We start from the raw sequence: 26,200 nt of genomic DNA on the forward strand, positions 1-26,200 counted from the left end.
CCTGTTGAACGAGTTGTTCAAACTCTTTCCGTGCAATAGCCAGTTTCTGGGATGGTAGAGGACGCACCTTCGAGAAGATCGGGGAACCAGTAGTGATAATGTGGTGCTGCACATTGTGCTTCACTGGTTTGGAGAGACTACACTTGGTAGTAATCTGGCTGAACTTTTGGAGAAGTGCCCGAACACGAGAGTCGGTAATGTCTTCTAAAAGAACGGAAAGATTATTGTCTGGGTGAGATACCATTTGTCCCGACGAATTAAGGTTGGTCGTGGAATCTATAAGAGACTTGTTTTGCAAGTCTACCAGCAATCCATAGTGACACAGGAAGTCTGCGCCTAGTATGGGGAAGCTGACATCCGCCAGGATGAAACGCCACGAAAACGTCCTACGCAAGCCAAGACTCACGTCCACTTGCCTATACCCGTATGTGTTTATGCGGGAGGAATTTGCTGCCGCAAATTTGAGCGGTTGTGGGAAAAGTTGATGTTGCCGAGGTACGGGAAGAACCAAAACCTCCGCACCAGTATCGATGAGGTAGTTGCGCCTGCTGAGGGGGTCGAAAATAGTTAGGCGACGTGGCGCTGCGTTCTGGGTGGCCGTCGCCAAGACCCCCGCGGACGTAGTTTTTTGCGGTAGGCGCGAATCTACACGGCAGAGTACATCTTGTCGCTTTATCCCTGAATCTGCGGTGGTACCAGCAAATCCCTCGGTCCGTGGACTGTCCTGACGACCTGCTACCTGATCGCCCTTTTCGGGTGGCAGACCGGGAGCGTGCTCGCGATCTAATTTTGCCGACTCGCTTGCTGACAGGCGCCTGATCAACTCGCTCTTGAGCTGCGTGTATGATGTCGACTTCACTACATCGGACACCAGAAGAATCGACTCTTCATCCAGGCCGACCACCGCATAGTTGAAGCGGGTCGCGTCCGATGTGGTTCATACATTTGGAAGCGCAGTTCCAAATGTCCGTATTAATTATTATGTATTAATTAATTTATTTAAAGAATGAAGAAAAAGTGAAGTGACTATTTGCTCGTTAGAGGCAGAAGAGAATTATCTCGCTTCATGTGTTTCTTTTCTGCCCCTAACTCATGGCACACTTTTCTCGCTAGTCTTCCACTCCCGTGGCGAGCTCTACAAAGTGGATAGTTCCGCGCCATCTATTTGTTCGCATTCGCAACATTCGAAATAAATTTCGAATGCTGCGAATCCCGCCGCGCCACATTGCTACTGTGGTAGAACGAAGATTTGCCCCGTCTGAGGTATCTAACCAGGGACATCTGCTAGAAGCATATATACTCACAGCCATACATACACTGTCTGAAGAGGCATAAGCGGTCCTGGTTGAAGTATTCTCAGAACAACGAAAGCATATAAATTATTAGCACAGTTGAACGGTTGTAACACTAGCTGCCTTCAGGAATAAATATAGAGGGGGCATTTAACACCTAAAGTGCCAAGGCCATCAAGGAGGCTCTAATCAGGATAGGATTGGATGGGTGCCTTATGCAAGGAATGGTGCCAATGCTAAGAACTTGGATAATTCAATCTGATCTAGGAGCTACCCCATTAACCAGAGCTATGAGTAAATGGACACCCCAGGTTAACACTATCTCCCCATTGTTCTGGTTAACGATGATGAAGGAAATTCTACGAATATTGAACAGGAGCGGGGCCGACGGCTTAGTGATATTTGTGTCGAGGATGCATACGAACTTATGGAAGAAACTTTGGGAAAGGTGCACCTGTGTGCTTCAAGATACAGACTCGAAATCAATCCAAAAAAAAAGGAGCTGATGCTATTTACTACGAACACAACGAATTCCACCGCCAATGGAAAATGTGTGCATGTGATCCTGGATTTTAATTCAAATTGGAGACTAAATATAGAACCGAAGTTTGCGAAGGCTTACATAGTCTTCTACGCCTGCAAGAGTTTGTGTCATCGAAACGGCATAACATAGCATTGTTGGGCTCTTTGGTGGGGTCTGTTATACCTACTCTACTCAATGCAAAATATAATACGTATGTGATATTGTGACAAAAATTAAAAAGAAGAGAAGGGTTTCGAATATAGACGTCGATTAAAAATGAGCTTTAAGTAAACGTAGCGCAGTGTAAAGTTTGACATCGACAAGTTTTATTGCTGATTCTCCTTAGATTTAACGTGCTGAAATCCTAATTTGTACTATGGCTCGTGGAGAACTAGCTGGAAATTCAAGAACTTACCGTCTGTTACATGAAGATAAGCACTAGCGGTTGATGCTCCCAAACTATTTGCTGCGACGCAGGTATACCATCCTTCATCCTCGTACGTAACATTCACTAATCGTAGGATATGTGGCATTTCTGGATCAGTCTACGTGAAGTTAAAGGAAGAGTTAATTTTTGAATAAATAGAATATCCAGCCTTCATTCTTTTTCTAGAAACAATCCAACTACATACGTGCTTTAGCAACAACTACTTTATTTATGAAGTTAGATAGGCATGCAGTGTCTAAAATTTATTACCAAGGGGATTAGTGTAAACGATATTTGTAAATCGAGGAGAAAAATTATTAGTAGAATATAAAAATTTTGTTAGAATTATAAATTTAATATGAAAATCTACATTGCTTGCGTGTGGAGACAACACGCAAGGGGCTATTCACAACCATGCAAACTCATGCAACCGTCACCTTATTGATTTTTTGAGCGTCATTGCATTTAACACATTTCCCTTTAATCCACAGAATTAAATGATGCAAATCCGATAAAACATCGCATTCAAACTCTACAGTTTTATGCTCCAACACCGTTTGATTCCTAAGTTCTTTCTTAATGATCGGCTTGTGATTTACCCGATCTGAAAAAAAAGGAAATTTCGTCCGTTGGATTTACAAGTTCGAATTGCCACAACCAAGTGCATTAAAGAAGAAAAAATTAAAATAATTGAGCGACAAGATAGGAAGAAGGTCCTTTGCCTTTGTGTCCAACCCGCCACCTGCCCCGCTGAACTTTATGTCCCATACAAAAACCCAATGTTGTTTGTACCTTGCACACTACATATCCTGGGATTGAGTGATTACGTATTTCGTCAATTGAGGTCCTTATTACAGTCTCGGATGATGTTATGTTACTGTCATTGCGACCATTTATATCGTGTTTGACCCAGGTGATAAAAGGCTCCAAATCCGTGAGTACCTTGCATTCAAATCTGCCAGTCATATTCACCAAAAGGGTCAGGTTTTTTGGATATCCTTCCGCTATGATTGGCCGTGATCGGAGCCTGTCTATTTTATTTTGATTTATTGATTTATGTGGATAACGGAAGGGTTGATATATATATGTCCTAAGTTGCCTAGGCATTCGGAAAAGTTACTTACCTTGAATAATCAGTTTGGTTGTGTAGTCGACGCATCCGTATATGTTACACACTTCACATTTGTATAGACCGGAATCCTCTGGAATGACATCTTCCATTTGCACTGACCACTTTTTGTAGTGAACTTCCCCCATGGTGCGTGTTATGGGCTTTCCTTCTTTGGTCCACGTAACATTGGGCGTGGGATGCGCATCGAATGAACAAATAATTTTGACGTAGCTTCCTGATGGTTTCACGATGGTCCTCACCATTGACTTAAGTCTAAAAACGGGTTTGAAGCCTTCAATCGACTCCTAGAAGAACAAATGGAGCATTAATTAAAGAGGAGTGTATAGCTAACATCACTATGTTGAGTGAAGTTGGGAAAAATAATGGAGCAAACGGAGCATATATGGACGAATTCAGTAAGTAGAAAATACCAGGCAAGGGAAAGTTTTTCTCGGAAAGTAGATTAGGACGAAAGACAAACATAAGGAGGTAGGAGACTTGAAATTCCAGAGAAGTTGTTAAAAACTGATAAAAAGATACGGAAACGACAACCTGTAAAATATAATCATAAAATGGTGGTGAAACAAAAGATAAGTGACGAAGCAAAATATTTTGGATACACAGCGAAATTTGGAATTATACCTTAAGAATTAAGTCCAACAAATGCATAAACCCGATAATGTTCCTTTCATTCAGTGGATTCCCTAAATTTCGAAAAAATTTATCTAGCATCAGTGGAGACATCCGCTTCTTAAGGGTCTGTCGTAAATATTAAATAACACTAAAAAGTTACAGGATCAGGGATTCTAAGAGATCCGCTGCTAACCAAAAATCCACAAACTTGGAAATGAGCTCAGACAAATCATAGTAGCCACTAATTCTCCTATACAAAGGACATTTCAGTGGTTGATTAGTAAAATTATATACTTTCTAGGAACTCGAAACAAACAGTAAGAAATAGCAAAGAAGCGGTATAACATATTAGTAAACTAGGCACCATCTCGCAAAATGAGATCATGGTCTCCTTCGACCTAAAGGCCCTCTTCTCAGAGGATTTATCGAGCCTGGAGGATGATTTACACATGTGACAATAGAAAAAGCGATAAAGCAATTTGTCTATCAGAAACAGCCTATTTCGCATCATTTGCAAGCAGTGTATCAGAAACATCGAAAAGCGATTGGAGGAGAACATCTATCTACCCAGGATGTCTTCGTTTTTGTCAACAGGTTCGAACTAGAAGACAACTGGGAACAATTAAACTCGATGCATAAGAATTATATTGCCAACGAATGACCAATTTGGGCAATTTGTGTGGAGTTGCGCTTCTTTGTTGATCCTCAGCTGTCTTTTTTCGAGCGTCGTCTTCCGAGAAAGCGGACAGGCTTCTTTGCTTCAGATGATAGCTCACCAAGTGCTGGAAACGTCTTACCATAGGATCAAAGTTCTTACTGTACAACACAGTGACCTTGACAGTCCCCATGTATTCTTCCGAGATTTGGTTCTTAGCAAGAAAAATTGGGAATTCTTTGTCGGGCCCAAAAGAAGAATTCTCCAAAAAATTGTTGGCCTCCTATATGGAGGATGGACGATTCTTATGAGCGATACCACCGGGCGTTTGGTTATGGATAAAATCTGGCTAAAGGGGATGCGAGTTTATAAGGGCGATATCTATGGTAAAAAAAGAAGACGTGGCATATCTTGCTCCAGATGGAACGATGGCGTAGGGCAGGACACCAGATAGCTTTTAGGGATATTGAATTCGAAGATCTCGGCGCAAACCCGGGATATTTGAAGTTCCTTACTAAGGCAGGCCTAGACCGAATACCAGTTGTTGCGCCGTTGACGATGATGAATAGTACTACCACCGGCAAGAAATCACCACCCTTCCAATCTTGAAAAACAAAGGTAGTCCAGCACGATTGTTGTTCCATACCATGAACATTTCAAATAACCCACATAAGGACGTTTGTCAAAAACTGCAGAAATATTGGCGCAATACACTCTCCGCGGATACTCACGGAGAAATACCATGAGAAACATTGCCTCCTCTACATTGCATTTCAAGATCTAGAGAAGACATTAGATCGCGTGCCACACAAAACTCACCTGGAGTGCTCTGCAGGAACATCTAGTGACAGATTAACTAGTGCGCTAGCTTAAATGGCTTTGCCATGATCCGAAGAGTACAGTTCGAAATGTGGCTGGTATATCAAACTCGCTTCCTGTTCTATCAAGGAAGCGACCTGGCACCTCTCCTCTTTGTTCTTGTTATGGATACTGGCACATGGTACATAGTGTTGGCCGACAAAGATAAATAATGAAGGGTTCCTCCCAATAATGGATACGAAAATTTTCCCATGATCACATGTGAAATAAGGATATCCGCGATCGATATAGGGTTGAGTCGATCGTGGAAAAAATGTAAGAGAGGCGTCTTCGATGGTGTGGATATGTAATTTATACTGATGGCAACTCACTTTCCAAGATTGGTCTGAACATCGAAGCCAATGGCAAACAATTAAAAGGGCGGTCGAAATAATGATGGCCTGATACGCTGGATAGTGATTTGGGAGTCGCGCGGCTGCATCCAGATCAGGTCCTTGACCGAGCAAAATGACGCCAGCGATCAAGACGGCGGTGCGGCTTCTGAACTGGACAATGGCTGAGGAAGATGAAGAAAATTAGACATTATGTGTGCTGAACGTTAATTGTGGTTCACCACTTTCTCCGTGTATTTGTACTCAACATTACTATTTCCAACTAACAGAATGTCAGGCGCATTGTGTAGAACCAAACATTCTGCGCTGCTCTTTTGTTCTTGTTCTTCAACCCCGTCTTAATTATAAGATTTTTTCTGTATTTTTCTCCTTTATTTTCATTATTGTAATTGCTTGCATTTTCCCTCTTTCTAGCCGATCTCAATAAAGTCGCTTCTCCAAATTGGATGCGCGCACCTTATCTAACCCGAAGCCAAGAGAACCACTAGATGAGGACGTGCTCCATCGTGAAGTTTTATATATGATATGAGAGGGAGACTTCACCAGAAGAAATGTGCAAGTGTATCTCAAGGGACACTTCACTGTAACTGCGTTTAGGCGCAGGAGGAAACTGAAATAAAATACCAGGCGTAAACCGAATATTGAAGAATTATTCAGCATAAATGAAAAGTTTTAGACTGGAACAAGAATAATGATACAGAGTTTGGATGAGGAGTTGGAGCCCTGTAAATTTCTGAAGAAGACGAGCCTCCAATGCATGGCCAAATGAAACTCGCAATTACACCTACTTCGGCTTAGTCATCATCGTCATCAACGGTGCAACAACCGGTATCCGGTCTAGGCCTACTTTAATAAGGAACTCCACATATCCCGGTTTTGCGCCGAGGTCCACCAATTCGATATTCCTAAAAGCTGTCTAGCATTCTGACCTACGCCATCGCTCCATCTCAGGCAGGGTCTGCTTCGTCTTCTTTTTCTACCATAGATATTATCGTATGGTATCGCTAATAGATTTCGTCGTTATGTAGGCTACGGAATCATCCATCCTCATATAGGTGGCCAAAAATTCTTGGGAGGATTCTCCTTTCGAACGCGGCCAAGAGTTCGCAATTTTTCTTGCTAAGAACCCAAGCCTCCGAGGAATACATAAGGACTGGCAAGATCGCTGGTTTGTACAGTAAGAGCTTTAACCCTGTGGTGAGACGTTTCGAGCAAAACAGTTTTTGTAAGCTGAAATAGGCTCTGTTGGCTGGCAATAATTGTGCGCGGATTGTTTGGTTGGTTTTTCGGCTTAATAACATCTAAAAATTCCTTATGCTTCTCCATTTCAGCCATGCCATCAGTTTGCAGCGTTGTAGTTCGACTAATTCGACGCATGTGGGATCTTTCTCTGTTCGTGTAGTATGTTGTACCATCAGGAAGGCAAGTTCAGTTCCTAAAACGCCGCCAATGGCTGCAACCATTCACAATACTCTCCACGACAAGTGCAAAGTTGCATTTGCAATTCTAAAATATTTATGCAACGGGCCGGTAGTGGTCGAGAAATATCCTGCCAGCTCCTCAGAAAGACGATGCACACTCAGAGCATTCAGCAGTATCTATTTACCATTCAATTCATCACGGGTGGCAAGAAAATGTTCAGAAAGGCTTACGATAACTTGTTCATCAGTTTTCAAAACACCATTCATTCTTCAAATTCAACCCCCAAAAATGAGGACAAACACGCTCAAAGAAGCCAACAACAACGAATGTAATACTGTTGGCACTGCCTCTCTAGGCCGGTCCCATGCAAAATCCAAAAAGGATTGGGGGCAAAATATAAAAAAAAAATCATTTGAGCTCCGTTGGTCAGGAGGAAGCTCATTTTAAAGCTCAAAGTCCATAACATAACTCCCTTGGACAGAAACACCTATGACGACTCGATCTTTATTATTTTAAATGTTCTACCCTTAGGGATTAAGTGTGGTCCTCGTTTTGGTAAAGGTTGAATTTTCAACTCCATCGTTGAAGAGGGTGAGAAGTTTATGGAGGATGAGAGGGGGGGCTCCCATCTTCAATACTAATGAAAATCGGTAGCGTTCACCCCTCTTTGAAAAGTTATGGCGCCTCATTTTTAGGAGCCATAACTTTTTAAGGGGCAGATCGTTACACTCTTTCAGCGGAGCTAGAAAAGAGGGACCTTCTTCTTCGGCATACCATTCCAATCGTGTTGGAAATGATACTATCCCATTATGGCATAAAAAAATACTTTGGAAGGACATAACTTTTTAAAAGAGGAAGGTTTGACCGCCACGAATTTTCATCGGGGTTGAAGAGGAGGGGGGGGGGGGGGGTGAGGGGTCTCCCCTTTTTAACTTTATGCTGGATTTCTGAAAAATTCTACAATATTTGGGCGTCTGCAGAAAAAAGAGATAGTCAACCAGATAAGGCTCAGTGCTAATACTAATTTAATTACAATATCGCGATGATGGTCAGTTCTTGAAAATGTATTTTTTGCTCATAATTCGCTTCCAAATTGTTGCTTACCTTAGTTTGCTCCTTGTCAGTGTAATCCTCCGAATCATCTGCATTGTCATCATTATTCAAATCCAAATGTTCATTTTGTTCTGTTACGTTCTCTGCAACCTGCGAAAACACTTTCATATTGCTGTTGAAATTTTTCTTAATTTCACCGCCTGGTAGAACGCTGAGTGTTAAATTGGACGATCTATTGTCCTCCGATCGACAAGTGTAGATGCCAGCGTCGGTTTTCTTAATTTTATCGAATTTGATTCTGAAAATAAAAAAAATCAATTTAAAAAGTGGCTCCGAGCTAAACAAAAAAGCAGGAAAGTGCGGCTTTGATGGATTATGACAAAGAAACGGCATCAGTAGTAGGACCCATTCTCAACTTTCAATTAGACATAAAAAGAGACCCTAACTTTCCACGCCAATATGAAATCGAAATGTTTACCAAGTACAGGAAAATCTAATAAAAGTAATACGCCCTTGAGTTGATTTTCCGTTGCTCACAGAGTCCTTCTTGGAACTCGTAAAATGACGGAGTCTATTTTTATAGCATTTGCTGAAGGGTCGTTAGCATTTACCCAAGTACTTAGTTCAATCTTGTTGTGGGATAAATGAAATATTTTAGGAGTGGATTTAAGGGTGAAAAACGAATATCAAAAGTTTATGTATGTATTTAATGTTAGTGAGTAGCTCATTCCCTGAAGAAATTGCATATTCGTACACACATATGTGCCTAAGTTTTGGCATCTAGAAAGAAATTCTTTGATATTTTCAGGGTTGAATAAGGAATAGATTAGCGCTTTAAGATAAAATATTGTAACAATTATTTGCAAAGATTCATATTTTAAATAATAATATCATATATATTTTAATTAATTCAAATAAAACAGGCAGGGGCAGGCTCATTAAAGGGGGGGGGGGAGAGAAAGGAAGTGAGGGTTTAGAAAGGGAAGCGTGAGATGCAGAAATTATAATAAAATTAAATTGATTATTCAATTTCAGCCGGAGCAGCTGATAATTTTCACTCCGTGGTCGGATTCTCTACCTACGACTCTGTTTGGAGGGTACTGATATAATACAAGCGTTCCTCGCCACATGTTGGCCTGTTAGCTTAAGTATGAAAACAAAACAGGTAATACTAATAATAATCGTCCTCTGCCAACAGTGAGATTTGAATCGCGACCTTCCGCTTCGGTAGCCCGAGCCGAGTGATAATGCTTAGTGTCCTGCTTCAGGACCCGTCGAACCAGCGCATTTGCCGTTACTTGTCAGTTCTAATCAAAAGTATTCAGATTGTTTCCCGTCGTCAGACCGGTTGTGACAGAAAGAAAAAGGGGGAGGAGGGCTTAAAGAAAGTTAAGTCTAGGAGCACTGAAATAATTTTTACCCCGGATGTGGGTTTTCCTAGAACGTCTTTCCTCGAGGTACACAAGTACTGGATGAAATGGCTTCATTTATTTTCTGGGGTAAGCTTTAGATTCTGAAAGATGAGGCTTGAAATACAGAATGCTCTTCTGTGCCTATAATTTAGAAGACACTTAAAAAATGAGCTCCCAATCGTCGTATGCCTCAGAATAGTTCTCGTGGAAGGCAAGCATGTCTGCAAATTAGTTGCGGCGAAATTTAGCATCAGAACAATTAGTGGACATCAAATGAGAGCGGAAAGTTCTAATAAAATACCATAGTCGGTTCACATCAGCACATCAGCCTTCTGGCAAAACCGGAAATTCCCATCTCTAATATTTTCTATCATCGCAACGTAGGCAGATTTGTCAATCTCTCTTAAGGCGTACACAAAAAGAGTATCGGCAAATGTCCATGGATCATCTTTCCGGTATTTCCTATTTTAAAAACGTCCTACTCTGACAAAATTAAAGAAGTTAAGGGAAATAGTTCTGAAAAAAGTTTATGCATTTTACAATATCGGTGGCGCACGTAGAGAAAATCCGCATCGAAGGTAAAAATTATCTAGAAAATCCGGCGTGAAAACTGTACGGTCCCTGTTATCCCTTAATTTCATTTAAATTTCTGTTTCCGACAACTGAGAGTAATTCCAAGTCACGTGGAATCATCCTTTGCCCCACCTTTTTCGTAAGGTCTGTTGTTTTTCTTAGTTACTTGAGGAAATGTAGCATTAACACCAGAAGATCTTTGTTCGATCTAATTCGACGTTTCTTAGGATTTGTCTTTTTAAGGTTTTATGTAAAACAAAACCTTACTAAAATCTATTTACTGTCTGTTTGGCCTTTTTAATGAATACGCATCTGTATTCAGGCGTTTACTTGATGGACTCTCTCTCTACTGACTAGGACCTCCTTACGTTCATCTCGCCCTCCCCGCGGGACTACCATTCTGATATTGTCTCGTTGGAATGTTCAGTTGTTAACTGCTTATTCTAGTAGTACTAACGACCGTGGTGTTATTTGCGGTAATTTTTATTCTATGCTTCAATGCAACTTCAGTTTCTTTAGTTTCTGACGCATCTGTTTCACCGCTGCATCTACGGTGGTCCATGCAGTATCGAACGCCACTATGTATGTAGTTTAGCACATTATCCATTATTAAACTGGACCCAAGTAGACTGGGAAATCGTGTTTCTCATATCCGGCTCTGTCTTCGCATCTAAGAGAATAAAGTTATTCATTCAGATCAAATTTGTTGAGGTATTTCCTGTATCAACATCATCATCAACGGCACAACAATCGTCTAGGCTCCCCTCAATAAGGAACTCCAGACGTTCCGGTTTTGCACCGAGTTCCACCAATTTGATATCCTTAAAAGTCGTCTGGCGTCCTGGCCTGTTATGTCACGCCTTCTTTTTGTACTATATATATCGCCCTTATAAACTATCCGGGCTGGATTGTCCTGATCCATCCTGATTAAGTGACCCACCCACCGCAACCTATTCAGCTGAATTTTGTCCACTAGCAGACGGTAATGGTAAAGCTCCTAGATTTCGACGTTATATAGACTACGGAAGAATCCATCCTCATGAAGAAGATTCAGAAGATTTTTCTCTGAAACGCGGCTGTAATTTTTCTTTCTAAGAGCCTAAGTATCCTAGGAATACATGAGGACTGGCAAGATCATTGTCGTGTACAGAAAGAGCTGTTTTTGTTTATCGATCCTGACACAAAAACAAGTCCAAACATCGTAATTTCGCGCAGTCCTTTTATTTATGTCCGGGATGAACTTGTGTATCCACCGCTCATTCTTCTTGTTTTCCATGCAATGCAGCTTGTTTACATATGTTTGCTTGTTATTTCTCCTACGAACGGTTTGCTTCCTCAGCTAAAGTATCCCTGCGCATGTTGCCTCACATAATGTTGTTTGGCAGGAGCAGCATGTTCGGAGTGCATTTAGCTGTTATGCAGCTTGAGGTTGTTTACAATTTTCTATGATGTTGGGGGCGCTGAGTTGGCAATTCGCGATAGTAGTAATCATTGGCTCTATTTCAGGACGCCTACACTTGGTACCAATTTAATGTTAATGTTAATTCTAGAATGATGGTTACTGCGTTCTGCCCAAGCTTTAGATGTGGGTTAAAGCCCAGATGCGAATCGAAAGTTAGTCCCAGGTATTTCAGCGATGGCTGACATCGACTGTTGATTTGACAAATAACCACCGCCATCAATTATTGGGAATGATCGGTTATAAATTATCTGCTCGAGAATCTTGCAGCAGCTGCAGGATTAGCACAAGTTTTTAAGTCTGCGGGAAAACCTTACTTGTTACTTGTTTTAGTGCCTTGTATCGAATTCGATAAATATCCAAGCTGTGCTACTACGAACTCTATTCAATGCGGCCAGAACTTCGTCTTCGTCTACTGGAAGGATGTCTTCGGAACTTATTGTTATCCCTAACAAAGTGGTTTGTCGCTGTTGGTGGAGCAATGTCAATCTCACAGCAATTTAGGAAGTTGCTTTTTCCCTATTAATTTGCACATAATCGAGTTGTACGCACTTCCCCAAGAATTGGAATTACCTCTTCATAAATGCGCTTGAAGTATCCCTTTTTACTTTTCGTGATGGTCCATCGCAACGAGAAGTCGTTGTCATACTTAACTACTCCACTTCCGTATTTCCGGAGCAGTTAAGTTTGAGCTTCTGATCTTGGCATAGTAGAAGTATACATTCGAAATTTTATATTTGATGACGCATCAGCGAAGTTTTATCTGCAGCAGTTCCAGTAAACTCGATACTCCATAGCAATATGTCTAGAAATGTATCTTCAACAAGGGATTTTGATGATCAGCAGGTTTCAGGTCCCTTCAGGATACGATTTCTTGCTCTCAGTAGCTTATGAATCATGATATATGTATATCTACTAATGATCACTTAGCATATACTCTTTGCTGACATGACGAAAGTAAGATCCGCAACAGAGCCTAGCTTTCCACGCCTATGCGTGTTTACATTTTCGACATTCACCAGAGCGTTGTTTAGACAGAAGAGGACTTCAAGAAATATGCTTTCTCTTCTCGTGGTGTTTGTCATCTCTCGCTAGCCTCTCTATTATATTATAATACTCTGGTATTGTCATGTTTCGTGTGCGAATCATCTGTCAATTTTGAGGTAATTGAAAAAGTCGTACGCCCCAGGCCGACAGCTTAATGTTTCCATATACGCTCATATTTTCCTCACTGATGAAGTTCTGAACAGCTGAGTTTAGCTGGACAACTCTCATTTAAAGTTATCCTGAAGTCGGGATATTTAGTACCATTATATGATTGCAATCGCGATCTTTCACTCCTTTGCATAGAAGGCAGGCATGATTTTCCTGTCCACATTTCTAGACAGCTTCGATCTGTTGGTGGTGCCATGTATCCGACAGCGAGCTATCTAAAGCGTCCTTTTAGTGGTATTTCTTTTCGTACTCATCCATCCGATGGAAGCTTTACCTGCAGAGACTGCTTTTCTTTTTCTCTTTTCAGAGATGGTAACCATTGTTGTTTGCATTGCACTGTATAGTTACCTTAAGGTCTTTACATCACTACCCTGTCCCACCTCTTGTTCTAGTTGATACTCGAGAGCTGAACAAATTTCCACCCTAGTGTTGACCTCGTCAAGGTCTTTGCATTATATCGCGACCAGTGAATGATTTACGCAGACGTTGGCTTTCTTTCCAAATTTTGCCTGTTCTTTGGCAGATCTTCGTTTTCATTCTTTGTAGCTTCTTCAGCATTAGATCTTGCGTCAGCCTACGACGAGACATCTTTTGCTATTACTATCAAGGTTTGTTGCTTCCGTTTCTTAATTTTCCTCTGTCTGCGCCTGGTCCTCTCTTGATTTGATTAGGATCCTAATGACAGTCGGCTTCTCCGACCACGATATTAGCCAATTTTTTTGTAAACGATTTATATTTTTTTTCTTTTGAGTCTGTTGATTAAAGTTAGGTCATCAGCGGGTTCTCTGACATGCTTTTATGATTTTGTTATTTTAACCTTGATTGTGGCGATATCTCTTGCAGGGTAATAAAGTCGTGGATGTTGTTCTCCCCGACGATATTTCTTTTGGCAGTGTTGGACGAACCAGCTGAATTCCTCGTGGGCTTGTTTATTGGAATCTTTGATTTGCGTTGGAGTAGATATCCGTACTCCGAGATGGCTTTCGTATTCCTTCATTTTTATCACATTTATGTCACATTCCATACTTCTACGATGGCAGATTTACATAAGCTGCCAATATTTTTTTGAAATTTACACGATCTGTCTGTTGTTCACATACAATTCAATGCGAAATTAATTGAAAAGGTTGAAATTGTGAACCCTCACATAATCGATGAATGGCATCATGTTTTGTTGAATTTTAAGGAGGTCCGATACATTTAACAGGGAGAATACATTGATTTTAACTGATTAGGGTTATTTGACGTCTCAAATGGAAGGTTTTAATTAATACGTCGCGATGTAACTCACAGTTTTAAAATTGGCAGTAAAATAGGCGGAGATTGAAAAGGGGGGATGGAAAAGTTGGATGGAAAGTTATTAATCAGGGATCCTTTCTGGGAAACTAACCACCCGAAAAATTTTAGACAATCATAAAATTAAGTAGGAAAAGAGTTAATACTGCGCCCAAAAACGAGGAACGGCTAAGGGAACTCTACCAGGCGAGCTTACCAAGAATGAAACAGTTTAGGTCGCTCATGGGAGATACGAGCCCAGGCGTTCGAAACATTATTTAAACCTCCCCAAGAAGAGCGTCATCGCAGACTAAACTATCACCTTTGGGAATAGAGAAAAATGATAGCGGTCCAAATCCGTGGTTACGCTCCTTTTGAATAAATTAGGATCATTTTTGATGTCGTTAAGCAACTCCTGAGCGATGCCCACACGACGGCACTTCTGGTTAAAATTAAGTAATTTCGGAGCAAACTTCGCTGGCGTCTCATGCCCAAAACATTCGGTAAAATAGCTTAGCGCGAACCAAATAAGATGCAGACATCATCACAAACTCCCCTTCAACATTACTTTCATCACTTTTTCAATGTTTTCATCAGATGTTGATGTGTTGAATTATCCAGAGCGACCTTGATCTCTAACATCTTCTCGACCTTAGCAATACTTATTCCACTTCAAAACATCATTTTTATTCAATATTGTAAGTGTCCTGGAGCATTTAATTCCATTTTTTACTTCTTAATCCATTTTTTCGACAGTAAAAAACTGCCAGGACGCTCGAAATTCTTCTAACCTTTGCGGCTCTCACATCCAAACAAACAAAGGGGCGAGTATAGCAACATAAAAAATCAAAAAATCAAAATTGTCTGATATGCCGGGATAGTTAGAAAACTTTACTTTATGAAATTTTCTTGTAAATTGACAGAAACCCCCCCGCCACCTTATGTTCATCCCAGAATGGTTCTGGTAGATAAAGGTGGTCTGTGTAACACAATAGGCCACAGCATGGTGAGAGATGCTGGAAAGTTTGGTGGAAACGTTAAAGTTATTAACAATGTTGTAGTACGACTCGAAGATGCAAGAAGATATTACATTAACGTGAGTAGTGTAGTAAACTAAACGCATATATAATACATCAGGAGCTACAGCAAGGAGGAGGGACTATCTTGCATCTAAATGCCTATAGCAGGCCTGAAGGAACGGAAAATGAATTTCAATGGAAAAAGGAGATAATAGGGGGAGTCCGGACAATTTTTACCCTTGGCCTGCTTTTTTCGTCTAATTTTCTGCCCAGGCGGGATTTTCTCCAAACGGACCTGATCCTTACCTAAAGAATACAGAAGTCAAGTCTGAAACGCCGAACTTTCAGTTTTCGGCTTGTTCAGGATAGTTTCTTGCCTACAATGCCCGAGAGCCAGTAAATCATGAAGTCTGGCAAAGCTCCACTGAGAAGTTGCTCGTGATTTACTGGCTGGGGTGTATCAAGAATTAATTTTTATTCTGTGAATCAATGATTAATGATTCTCAAAGTAGTCGATATTGGCTAATTGCCTAGGAAGAACTATAAATAAACCTTTAGATCATGTACTTAGAGGTTGGACGTCATAAGAATATATATTTATGTTAATTCGAAACATTAGAATTCATTGCGTTCATTACTTACATTTTGTTTCGTCGAATTTCCACTGGAAGTTTCTCTCCATTTTTGAACCATAATGGATTATCGAACTCACATTTGAGCGCTATTCTTGAGTAAATTATTACTTTTTCCTCTATATCACCTTTGTTTTCTGGAAGATACAAGAATATAAGGAGAACATTATTTGAGATATTGATGTAGTGTTTACATTGATCAATCACTTTTTGAGTGGAATGCAAATATATCTGAATTGCGCTTGCATTAAAATTATAAATATTTTATGGTGCGATGCATGCAAATTATCATTAAGTTAATATGCTGTTTCGCTCGTTGTTTACTTGCTTTAGTTTTCGAAAGTATTGTTGACCAAATTAGAGTAAGAACTTGGCCACCACTCAAATATCAAAAGTCTACCAGTATTTTGCATTTCTATATCTTTTCTCTTCAAGCACTTCCAAAACTGAACTCCCGTTTATTGTTGTAGATGGATGTAGGTTCTCTCAATCAAGTGCGTGCGTTAATTTGATAAGTCAGATTTCGTCGGCATAAATTTGGATCGTATGAGGGGTCTTTTCCTTCAATCACATTCTACTGCCCCGCGTGACGACTTCATTGTTACATTGTCTTCTTTCATGGACCCTCCATAAATAAAGTTTCCCTGATTTAAGATGTGGTTCCAAGTGAAAGAATATATGAATGAGCGGAAAAATCTTTGGGAAATTTACTATAAACTAGGCATACAACGTACCATACGTCAGCGTGTCGAGTGTGAAATATTTATTTGAATCAAGTAGTTCTTACGAGGGCAGGGTGTTGATAAAATTAGTGAACGAGAAGGGCAGCAATAGAATGATAAATAATGGATTTATACTCTTATTTCTTATGACTTTGGCTTTGTCTTTTCGTATTTAAGGTCACTAGCATATCTGCTCGAAAATCTATAAACAATTTTGCCTCCAGCAGTAGGTACCATTTGGGGTTTGCGGACTTCTACTTGCTTTTCAGATTCATTGATTTGTCGTAAAAATGTTTTGCTGGCTGTCATATCGGAACTGATTTCTTCCTAATATATACATAGTATCCTTTTTAGCCCACTATCAACAAGCATGCTGTTGTAGTGACTTTTTCTATATTCATATCATCATTGAGGGGATAAATTACATAGATAAATTGTGAAAAATAACTTTAAGCAATCCGGGAAACAGGAGACTGATCGCTGGTTCCCTTATATTAAAGCAACTTTTTGTTTGAAACTTCTTTTTTATTTTCCCGGATGTAGTTGCTGAGGTCTTCGTTATCCTTCACAAAGTGGTTGCTTTCAAATCGAAGCGTACTTCGTTACGATAATAATCATTTTACCAGTTTCTTTTTAGTGAATTTCACATGGCAATTATTTGCCTTGTTTTCCTCCTGGACTGGAATGAATTTTTTGGGTAGAGATCTAATCTTCGGGAAGGTTGGGTTAGGGAATATTTTTTTATAATTCCACCGCATTTTTTACATTACTTTCTCTGCGTTTTTAAGTTTGACTTGCTAATGGGTATTCCCTTGACCCGTGAAAGTTTCGGTTGTTCAATTTATGAAGGATTATACCTACATTTAGATAGTACACCGATTTTTTTCCAAGATTCTTGACGATAACTGCTCTTTTATTCCTTTCTCTTAGTTGTGCTATCCTTCTCATAATCTTCTGAGTATTCCTCTTCATTCAATTTCTTCCATCTTTGTTGGACAATGCTGGCTGACTACTTGAATATTCACAATTATTCTGCAGGGTATATGTAATCAGGTTCCCTAACTATGATTTTACATAATTTGTTTCATCTTGCTAATTGATGCTCAGAGATGGCGAGGATGCAGACGGGGCAGCAAACCTGTCGACTGAGTCAACACTAGTCAACTGGCCAAGGAGAACACTACAGTACAGGAATGCTTTGATGCTAAGAGAGCGATCAGATCCGAGTCTGCAAAGGACATTTGAGGTAGCTCCGGCGGCGAAACCTGTTATTTGGTGCCATGGGAACAATTACGGCTCCTGAAAGTATATATTTCAAAAGAATTGGGTCAGTTATTTGCGGTTGACCCTCTTGTGGGAGTTTCATGGTGGTTGTGCCCATTACACGGACGGAGCTCCTTGTAGGCTCAAACATAGAAATAATTAAGATTTACTTTGGCTTCTCGCTAGTATAATTTATTACCCTTGGGTATACCGAAGTGCTAGAAATCTGCGAGCAGGCTTGTAGCATTGATGGACTTCCTAGAATACCTTCTTGAAATCATATTTGGAGGAGATGTGCCGAGTTGAGCAAATGCTACAAATTAGATTAAGGTTTACCGATTTGCCAGAATATAGAGTCGGTGTGAAATATTATACAATAACCATTCTTGTGCCAAGAAAGAAGTGTATTTGGAGTTGTTGACTTTTGGAAGAAAAACTATAGGTCTATGCTTCAGGTGGGGTTTTGTGGCAAATTGAAACACAGCACATTAGAGTATCCTTGTTTTTTATGTTCTAGTCAATAAATACTAATCTAGTCACTCAGATCGCTTTGAAACCCCAACGTATTGGCTTACCTACAAAGTCCAGATTTTACTGCATACCACAGAACTGAATACCAAAAGTCTTTCACACGTTCTTTCACAAAAGCAGACTGTTTACTCTGTCATTTTCAGAGATGAACGATTTTCTTCTGGCCGCGCAAACATGAAACTTCGCTACCCACAATACTTGACGTATGTTCTAAAAGTGAACCTGTCCGCCTGTACATGTGGTGACATCTTTCAATGTCTTATGTCCAACTTAGTGGTTTATTTTGTACCTTTTATGATGTGATGTCTGTCATTCACCAACCCCGTTACTTTATTTCTGAGACGAAAATTTGGCCCTATTTCACGAAGTGACCACAGCCACGCAAAGTTACCAATTCAATTTTGTCACTTCATAAAACGTGATATTGCCAAATATCAAGTTTGTTTTTGTTTTTAATGAAAAATACTGAAAAGTACTTATTTTATTGAAAAAGTTCCAAAAAAATCAGAAAAAGTACGAAGGAACTGATGAACTTCAAAATGTACTAAATTTAGTGTTTTTGGTACTAAAAAGTCTACACTGAATCCACTAATGTGAATGCTGAGCCCGCACTCCATACAAACCTGTACTGCTGTGTCATCTATGGTGGGGGTCTGATTGTCGTCTCCAAATGAATCCTTGTTCGCAGAGGATCTTGGGGTTATGCCGACAAGGCAAGTACTCACGTAAAATCAACAGGACTTAACTGTCCTTGCTAATGGCCATTACTACAAATTTTCAACTCATGTCGCATAGTTTTCCAAAGTAATTTTTGTCAGAACATATTCCATTATAGACGGTTCCAAGGCCTTTTGAGATAGAAGGGGAGAGGGAGTAATTACATCCCGAAAGTCCGTTTAACATCTAGAAGTGTAAAGAATTAAGTGGGGTAAATCTCACTCGTTAAAGCTAAAAGTCATATTATATTGAGCAAGCAAGAAGCCACTGAAATAGTGCCCCTTTTTGATTTAGGGATTAGAATGCATTTCATTTTCTACTTATAAAAAGCGACCAAAGGAGAGCAATTTTGTGAATTAGCGACATACAAGTCTCAACGATTACCTTCTGTTATCAAACATGAACAACGATATCAGCTGGACAATGTTGATTTTGGCGGAGAGTGGTGAAACAATTGAGAGCAATCATCTAATGAACTTGTCGGTAATAGATGCAAATCTGGTGTCGCGTTGATGCTTAAGGTGTCCTCCTGTCCTGGGTATCGCTTTCAGATAGGATATCATTCTGGTTAAGATCAAAAAGTACGACAGGCTTTCGATAAAGGAGGGAAGGAGGCCTTCTATGAGTAACTTCTGCAGAAACTCCAAAAGTCCCTGAAGTGGCAATGGGTGCTGTGTTGCCAAGGCGCGGTTTGAAGGGAAGATATTACTAGCAAAAGGGGGCACTACACCGCCCTTGAAAGAGATTATCATCTGATGGTCGCTTATTTACTTTCGGCTGTCATTTAGAAATGGGAAATCTTTACTACCGTGCTATCAGGAAACTTGAGCAGCCTGCTCCATAATATTGATAATCATTGGGCCACGATCAAAAGTAATCTTATCACTAAGCAAGTCAAGTTGTCGGTCTTTCCGCAAAAGAGCGCTATAATATCTGCCTGACTACTACTATGCAAATATGAAAGCTATATGCATCGCATCCCCTCTGTAAAATTCGAAAGTGCTTCGCGATACAAGTAAGAAGAAGAACAGTTGAGGCCAGGGGTCAACTTATAAGCTTTGATTCATATGTTGCGCAGAGCAATGTTTAAACCTATCCTCAAAGGTCATCAGAGGCTAAACTGCGACCTACGAAAGCTGCGGATAGATGAGGCACATGTACCTCGCGAGGAAGGTAATTACACCCTCATAGATATCGTGGGACAATGTCGGGTGGTCATGCTCAGGAAGATATGCCTGGAGGATATACGCTATGCTATATACGCTAAAGTATCTCGAGGTACGCCATGTCCTGCCAATTTTGGGACTGCTCAATAATAAATTGTGATCTCCTTTATTATTAATATTGTTAAGGAGCAGTGAGCTTTAATGATTGCTGCGGTTGGTGGTGAACGCAATGAGCTACGAAATGATTTTTATACTGTATACCATGTGGCCCAGGAGGCTGGAAGTGGCGGTAGCTTGTCCTATAAAGAATATTATCAGTAGGCTTTTTTCCACGAGGGTGAGCATATTAAGAGGAGGAAGAAATTTTTAATTTTGTAAAATCCGGTGAAGTTCCGCATCTCGTAGGTGAAGTGACGAATCATGGTAGAATACACATACACACTATTCCTGCTAGCGAAAATTATAAAATTCCTGTCAGCAACACGCACAAAGAAGCAGAGCCTCTGGCGTTGATGGTCTTCCTGCAGAACTGTTCCTACAACTGCTGTATAGCTACTGCTCTCTTTTGTTCAATAATCCTCGAAGAAGGGGATGATCGTGAATGTCATGCGGAAAGGCACTGGTCTTGAGTAGGAGAAATTTAAGTGCTCCTTAGTACTGCAAAGGTAATACCAGAAATAATCCCGAAACTCGTTAATAAACATATAAAGAGCCTAACCGGGAAAGTATAGGATGGTTTCCGCCCCGTATTCTCCTGCACTGACCACATTCAGACCGTTCAGATCATAGTTCATATACCATGCATTCGAAAGCGCCAGAAGAGTGTATGCAAAAAGTAGGTAGAACCTCTGAGGTCGTTATCGATGATGTTCTCCATGCTGGTTTGGCTGAAGGATGTGGAAGAGTTTAATGGACGATAGTATCTTTTCACAGGCACCACAACTATGCTGGTGATATCGAGTTATTAACTTTTGCCAAGTTGTTTTGGATTTGGGGAAGTGAATAACGAGACTCTGACTGACAAAACATAGAGTCTCTCTCTGAAATGCATTGCAATTGCGCTCTTCCTGTCTGTATAATTATCGGTATGGTTCGCTGTTTTGTTCAAAATCTGAAAATGCAGTAATTTCAGCACGAGCATCAAGTTGAGGCTATTTCGCTTTCATATTCGTTCTGCGACAAAATAAGACTAAAAGAGATCAGCTCGTCTAATTTGATAATAATGTGGAGATGGTTTCCATGTATTATCTATCAACAATAGTTGAATTCCTTGCTTTTTCATAAAAAATTATCCTTTTTATTTATATAATCGTTGATGGAATCATATTCACAACAGCTAAATTTGCTATACAAGGTATAAATTAAGAGCATTAAAAAGAAACGCGAGTTCACATACAAAACGACATAACCAAATCGAGAAAGTGTGTTCTAGCTGCACCCTGTACCCTGTGACCTGTATGAAAGACTACACATATCCCCTGATTTCTTCAAACAATTGTTATTCCAAACGATAAGTATCTTAAAATAAAGAACTTCAAGAAGAGAAAGTCATAGATCTATTGAACAATTGTCTTCTCGAAAGAAGAAATTGACTTAATGACTTGAACAGGAACTGATAATGCATTCGAGCATTTCTTCGGAGGCGGAAATCAATTAACACGTGACTTCATACAACAGGAAGAGAAGCATTGGCGCAACCTCTTGAATGCAGATTAACTTTGTGTGCCTTCACATTTACGTTTCTAAGCCATGTACATCTTGAGAGCGCAATAGGCCGAATGTGGCGGTTATGCTGCTCACATTTGTAATAATATTCCATCTTTCCATTCAATTCTTGCACAAGCCATGTTTCTAATTGCCCACGGAGAAGCGGCTTCTTAAGACGGCGTTCGATATCTTATATCCATACATTCAAAGTATAAAGTGCACGCAGCAGTTTATTGACTTCGCTTGTAAGACGGCAGAAATATCGGCAAACCCATGCCGCATTGTAGTATCATCGGCAAAATTTTAATCTTTTTCCGTTTTGGTATGCTAAACGCATCACAGTGAACATGGTTTGTTGAAATGGGCCTCCGAAGATTGATAGATAAACATGGTGCAACTTATTTTTGTCTTTGTGTGATGCATGGATCAGAACAGAGCCCAGAGCAGCCATATCCTCCCTCATCTTCTTCTGCTGCTGGCCTAATGTGTGACGTGCATAAGAAGAAGTCACTCTGGGGCGCACGGCGGATGGGTCAGTGAGAATTCGATTGATTGATTCTTGAATTCTGAAGAATCCATACCTGAGCTGGATGCCTGATTTTCCACCGATATACGGTGGGAAAGTGTACCTTTTCTCACAAGGACGATTGTGATATATGGGTCCTGGATGTAATGCATGGTGACATGTGAAGGCTGCAAATATCGTACGCGTGCATGGAATTGAGCAGTCTTTGATTTTATCTGCTGAGATTACTGGAATTCGTTGTTTCTTGAAAACAAATTGCAGATACATGTCAGCTAGAATGTTAAGATTCATATTAAATGTGAGTAAGTTGTCTTTGTGAATTTAACAACTTCAACTTTGTAAATATCCAACCAGAGATCAGGATTGGCAACGGACGCTCATATCCGTTCAGTTAACTTTCCAAGACATCATGGAACTCAAAAGTTCCATAAATACAAATTGAACGTCTATAGATTTACGGATACGTCGATTAACAAATTCTGCATTCAACTAATTAACCTAAATTGACCCTTTTTGAGTAATTGCAATCAATTGGGACTTGTCTTTAGCTTATGCTTCAAGTTGATGTCCGTTCTAAGTATTTTTTCATGCAGAGGCTTAAGAAGTATGAATATTTCACGACACAGTTTCTGTGATTGAAATTTGATCAAAATGTAGCTATTATAGAAGCGGATATGGCGCACCTTTTTTTAAAAACTGATCTTGCTTGGATGCTCACCCACACGATATTGTAGATATTCTATATAAATTGTTTTTGCCACCCGCTGCATCATTCTTACCAAACTTCGGAAGAGAAAGATATAGTAAAGAGATGAAATTATTATTTGTTATTTTTGATTAATTAATTTTGTTCTAATGAGATAAATGTTATTGTTATTTATGCAACAATTAGAACTATTTTCAACAGTCCAAACTAATAGACCAGCCGAATACGTTAACTGTGCCTAGTCAGATGTAAATGATAGGGCGGCCTGAGCGTGGATTATATAAGAGAAGATAGTCATGCACAATATGGAAGAAAAAACTCAGATCGGCAAACTATTGAAACTGCCGCCCAGATTGGCAGCTTTCTTATTGCAGGAAATAATTGAGCGCAACCTTGAACGGCGCATTTCTATCAAGAACTGTCAAGTAGTATGGCGGTATCAACCAGATTTACACCAAACTGTTATTCATGGAGAAACATCGTCGTTTTTAGATTAACTTCCTCGATCTAGAGATTACTTGTGAAATGAAATAATTCCAGTCAAAGCTTATGTTTCCTTAGCCGCTAGTGCAACTTGTCCATATTTGAGGTGATCGCTTCATGAAATTCGACCTACGACTCAAATCGAAGGGGGTTTTTAACGACTGACCCCGAAAAGATGAGCACAATCGAAGTAGATTACATACAAAAGATTCGCCTCCCGGCGCATTGTTTGAATTTTTATGGTGGGAGGAAAGTATTGCGCTTGTTCGGCGTTCTTCAATCACTTGAGTGTGAGGAGTTTTGGGCGTTATTTTGATAATGTTGGTGTTTTTTATGTGATGCATTGGATGGCGAAGCATACATAAAAAACTATCTAGGCGTCACCGACACATGTGCCAGTTAGCTATATTGCACCTAACCCGCAGGTAAGCCATTGCCACTGACGCCTCCTGTGTCCAATCGGTGTCAGAAACAGCGGTGGTAAAAGTGCGTACTTTAAGTAACTTGGCTTGGTGTTATCGAACAATGTGGCCTTATCAATTTGATCCGCGCATGGGTGAGCTTGGACGAAGTGATATTTCACAACTGGCAACTCCTGACATCTCGAATCAACTATGGCACTGGATGTTTACAAAAGACAATGGACGCCGTTTTGCGGTTATAGAGATGCAAATTTTGAGATATATTAGTGAGATCATTTATTGCGACCGCACTCGAAATGAAGAAATCCCAAATTGGTAGACGTATCATCCGTACTATAATGCTGGTTCAAATTTAGCTTCAAGATTTAAATTGTCAACCTAACCTGGTAAACCTAAAAACCACTTGATTCCACTCGGACTGAATTCGTCAATGAGAGAATTGGCGAACTTAATCCCGGAAACGATCGAATAATTGAAATTTTTGAAAAAGTCAAAATATTCCTCCGCTTCAGAATAGTGATAAGGGTGAGGTTTAGGTTTGCTTTGGTTTCCGCTTACTCCAATTTGCAATACTTTATATTTAGGAAAACAGTAGCCGCCAGGACAATGGATTGATGCGTCTCCCAGGGATCGTAACTCGGACGCTCAGTTCTGTTTTGTACGTCGCCAATCTGTCTTACGTGGATTTCAAAATGGAGTGAGTGGAAGTGAATCCATGCCCATTACGGGTATGTCATGGAAGACTGATCGGGTGCATGGTTGTTCTCTGAAAATCTGATTATGGAACTGGCCCGACCCCGAAAAAGGCCTCCATATCTTAGGCGGAGATATATGCAATTTCAGTGGTAGCAGAAGAATGTTTGCGACAAAATGGCGGGGTCACATCATGCGAATATCTGTACCAAACAGTAACGACACATCAAGCCAGAATCAGCTTTTGTGTCCGGCCATCCAGTATCAAGTTTACTCCAAAGGGTAAAAGGATTCACGCAACCGAATCGAGAAATCTGAACTTCCGCCGACAGGCGAAAATATTTTTGAAATGGGACGTGAAAACACTAGTAGGGCTCTTAACGGGACACCGTTGCATTTTATATGACTTGCCAACACATCTACAGGAACTGCGCCGGTTATAATACGATTCAGAGTCACCTCTTCAGTTGAGTGTCATCATGTATGAGAAGCCTACTGTCAACGAACCTTGTATGGCTATCGAAAGGTTTACGACCACCTGCAGGCTTTTTACAGTAGCGTTATTACAGTAGCCTAACGGAGCGTTAGCGTATCCTGCTCGGCGTGACCGTTACGTCGGGCCAATCAGGTCTTGTAATATTCTTTTGGGAAGTGGCCGACAACTTGACTTACGTCAAAGACAAAGAGGCATTCAACAATATTCTCGGGCTAGGTATTCACATTTTGCCACATTTGGGGAAAAGTTTTACATTGAATTTGGGGGTCATCGATTCGTTATCATACAGATTTAAACGCCAAGGTTAGAAACGAGAAGACATATCGAAGAACGACTGGGGGGTCGTCTCCAAGATATATAAAATAACAGCGACCATTGACTTTGCAAATAGCAGAAATTCAGACATGTTTTCTACACAAACCCATTCAAAACAGAATATGGGCGTTACGTTAAACCAAATGGGCAACGTTCTCATCACCAAAAGCTGCATTCAGCATCCTTGACGTGAGATTATATCGACAAACCAACTGTGACTTGGACCACTACATGGTAAAAACCCGAAAGGTTTTATTTTAAAAAAACTCCTCAACCTCACCAGCACTTCCAAGGTTTATAATCAAGCATAGAAACGTGTCCGGATAGTTTAGCAGTTAGAGCACTAAGCTGCCGTAGCGGATATCAGTAGACTCAGTTTTGCATGAGTGCCTGAGTGAAATCAGAGCAATAATGACGGGCAAGCGCAGTGCTAATCACGTCGCCTCCTCCAATGTACTGTACTGCGTCGTTACGGTCTTAAATGAAGTGGTCACGCTTCAAAGCCCAGATCTCATTAGATTGTCGTTCCAACGATTATTAT

General features: G+C 40.3%; 1 protein-coding gene across 3 annotated transcripts in view; it reads right to left on the minus strand.

Moving 5' to 3' along the window:
* The window catches only part of LOC119657492 (fibroblast growth factor receptor homolog 1-like), a 100,527-nt gene that overhangs the window by 10,665 nt on the left and 63,662 nt on the right, over positions 1–26,200 (minus strand). For 2 of the 3 annotated variants that reach the window (XM_038064416.1, XM_038064415.1), the window contains exons 3-7: positions 15,923–16,049; positions 8,379–8,625; positions 3,367–3,658; positions 3,035–3,273; positions 2,231–2,360 (exon numbers count right to left, since the gene is read on the minus strand). In XM_038064416.1, the coding sequence (XP_037920344.1) occupies positions 2,231–2,360; positions 3,035–3,273; positions 3,367–3,658; positions 8,379–8,625; positions 15,923–16,049 (1,035 nt within the window). Of the gene's footprint in view, positions 1–2,230; positions 2,361–2,679; positions 2,847–3,034; positions 3,274–3,366; positions 3,659–8,378; positions 8,626–15,922; positions 16,050–26,200 lie in introns of all 3 variants that reach the window. The other variant, XM_038064417.1, reaches the window with a different exon arrangement.

Source organism: Hermetia illucens, chromosome 5 (assembly GCF_905115235.1).
Source record: "Hermetia illucens chromosome 5, iHerIll2.2.curated.20191125, whole genome shotgun sequence".
NCBI classification, from domain to species: Eukaryota; Metazoa; Arthropoda; class Insecta; order Diptera; family Stratiomyidae; genus Hermetia; species Hermetia illucens.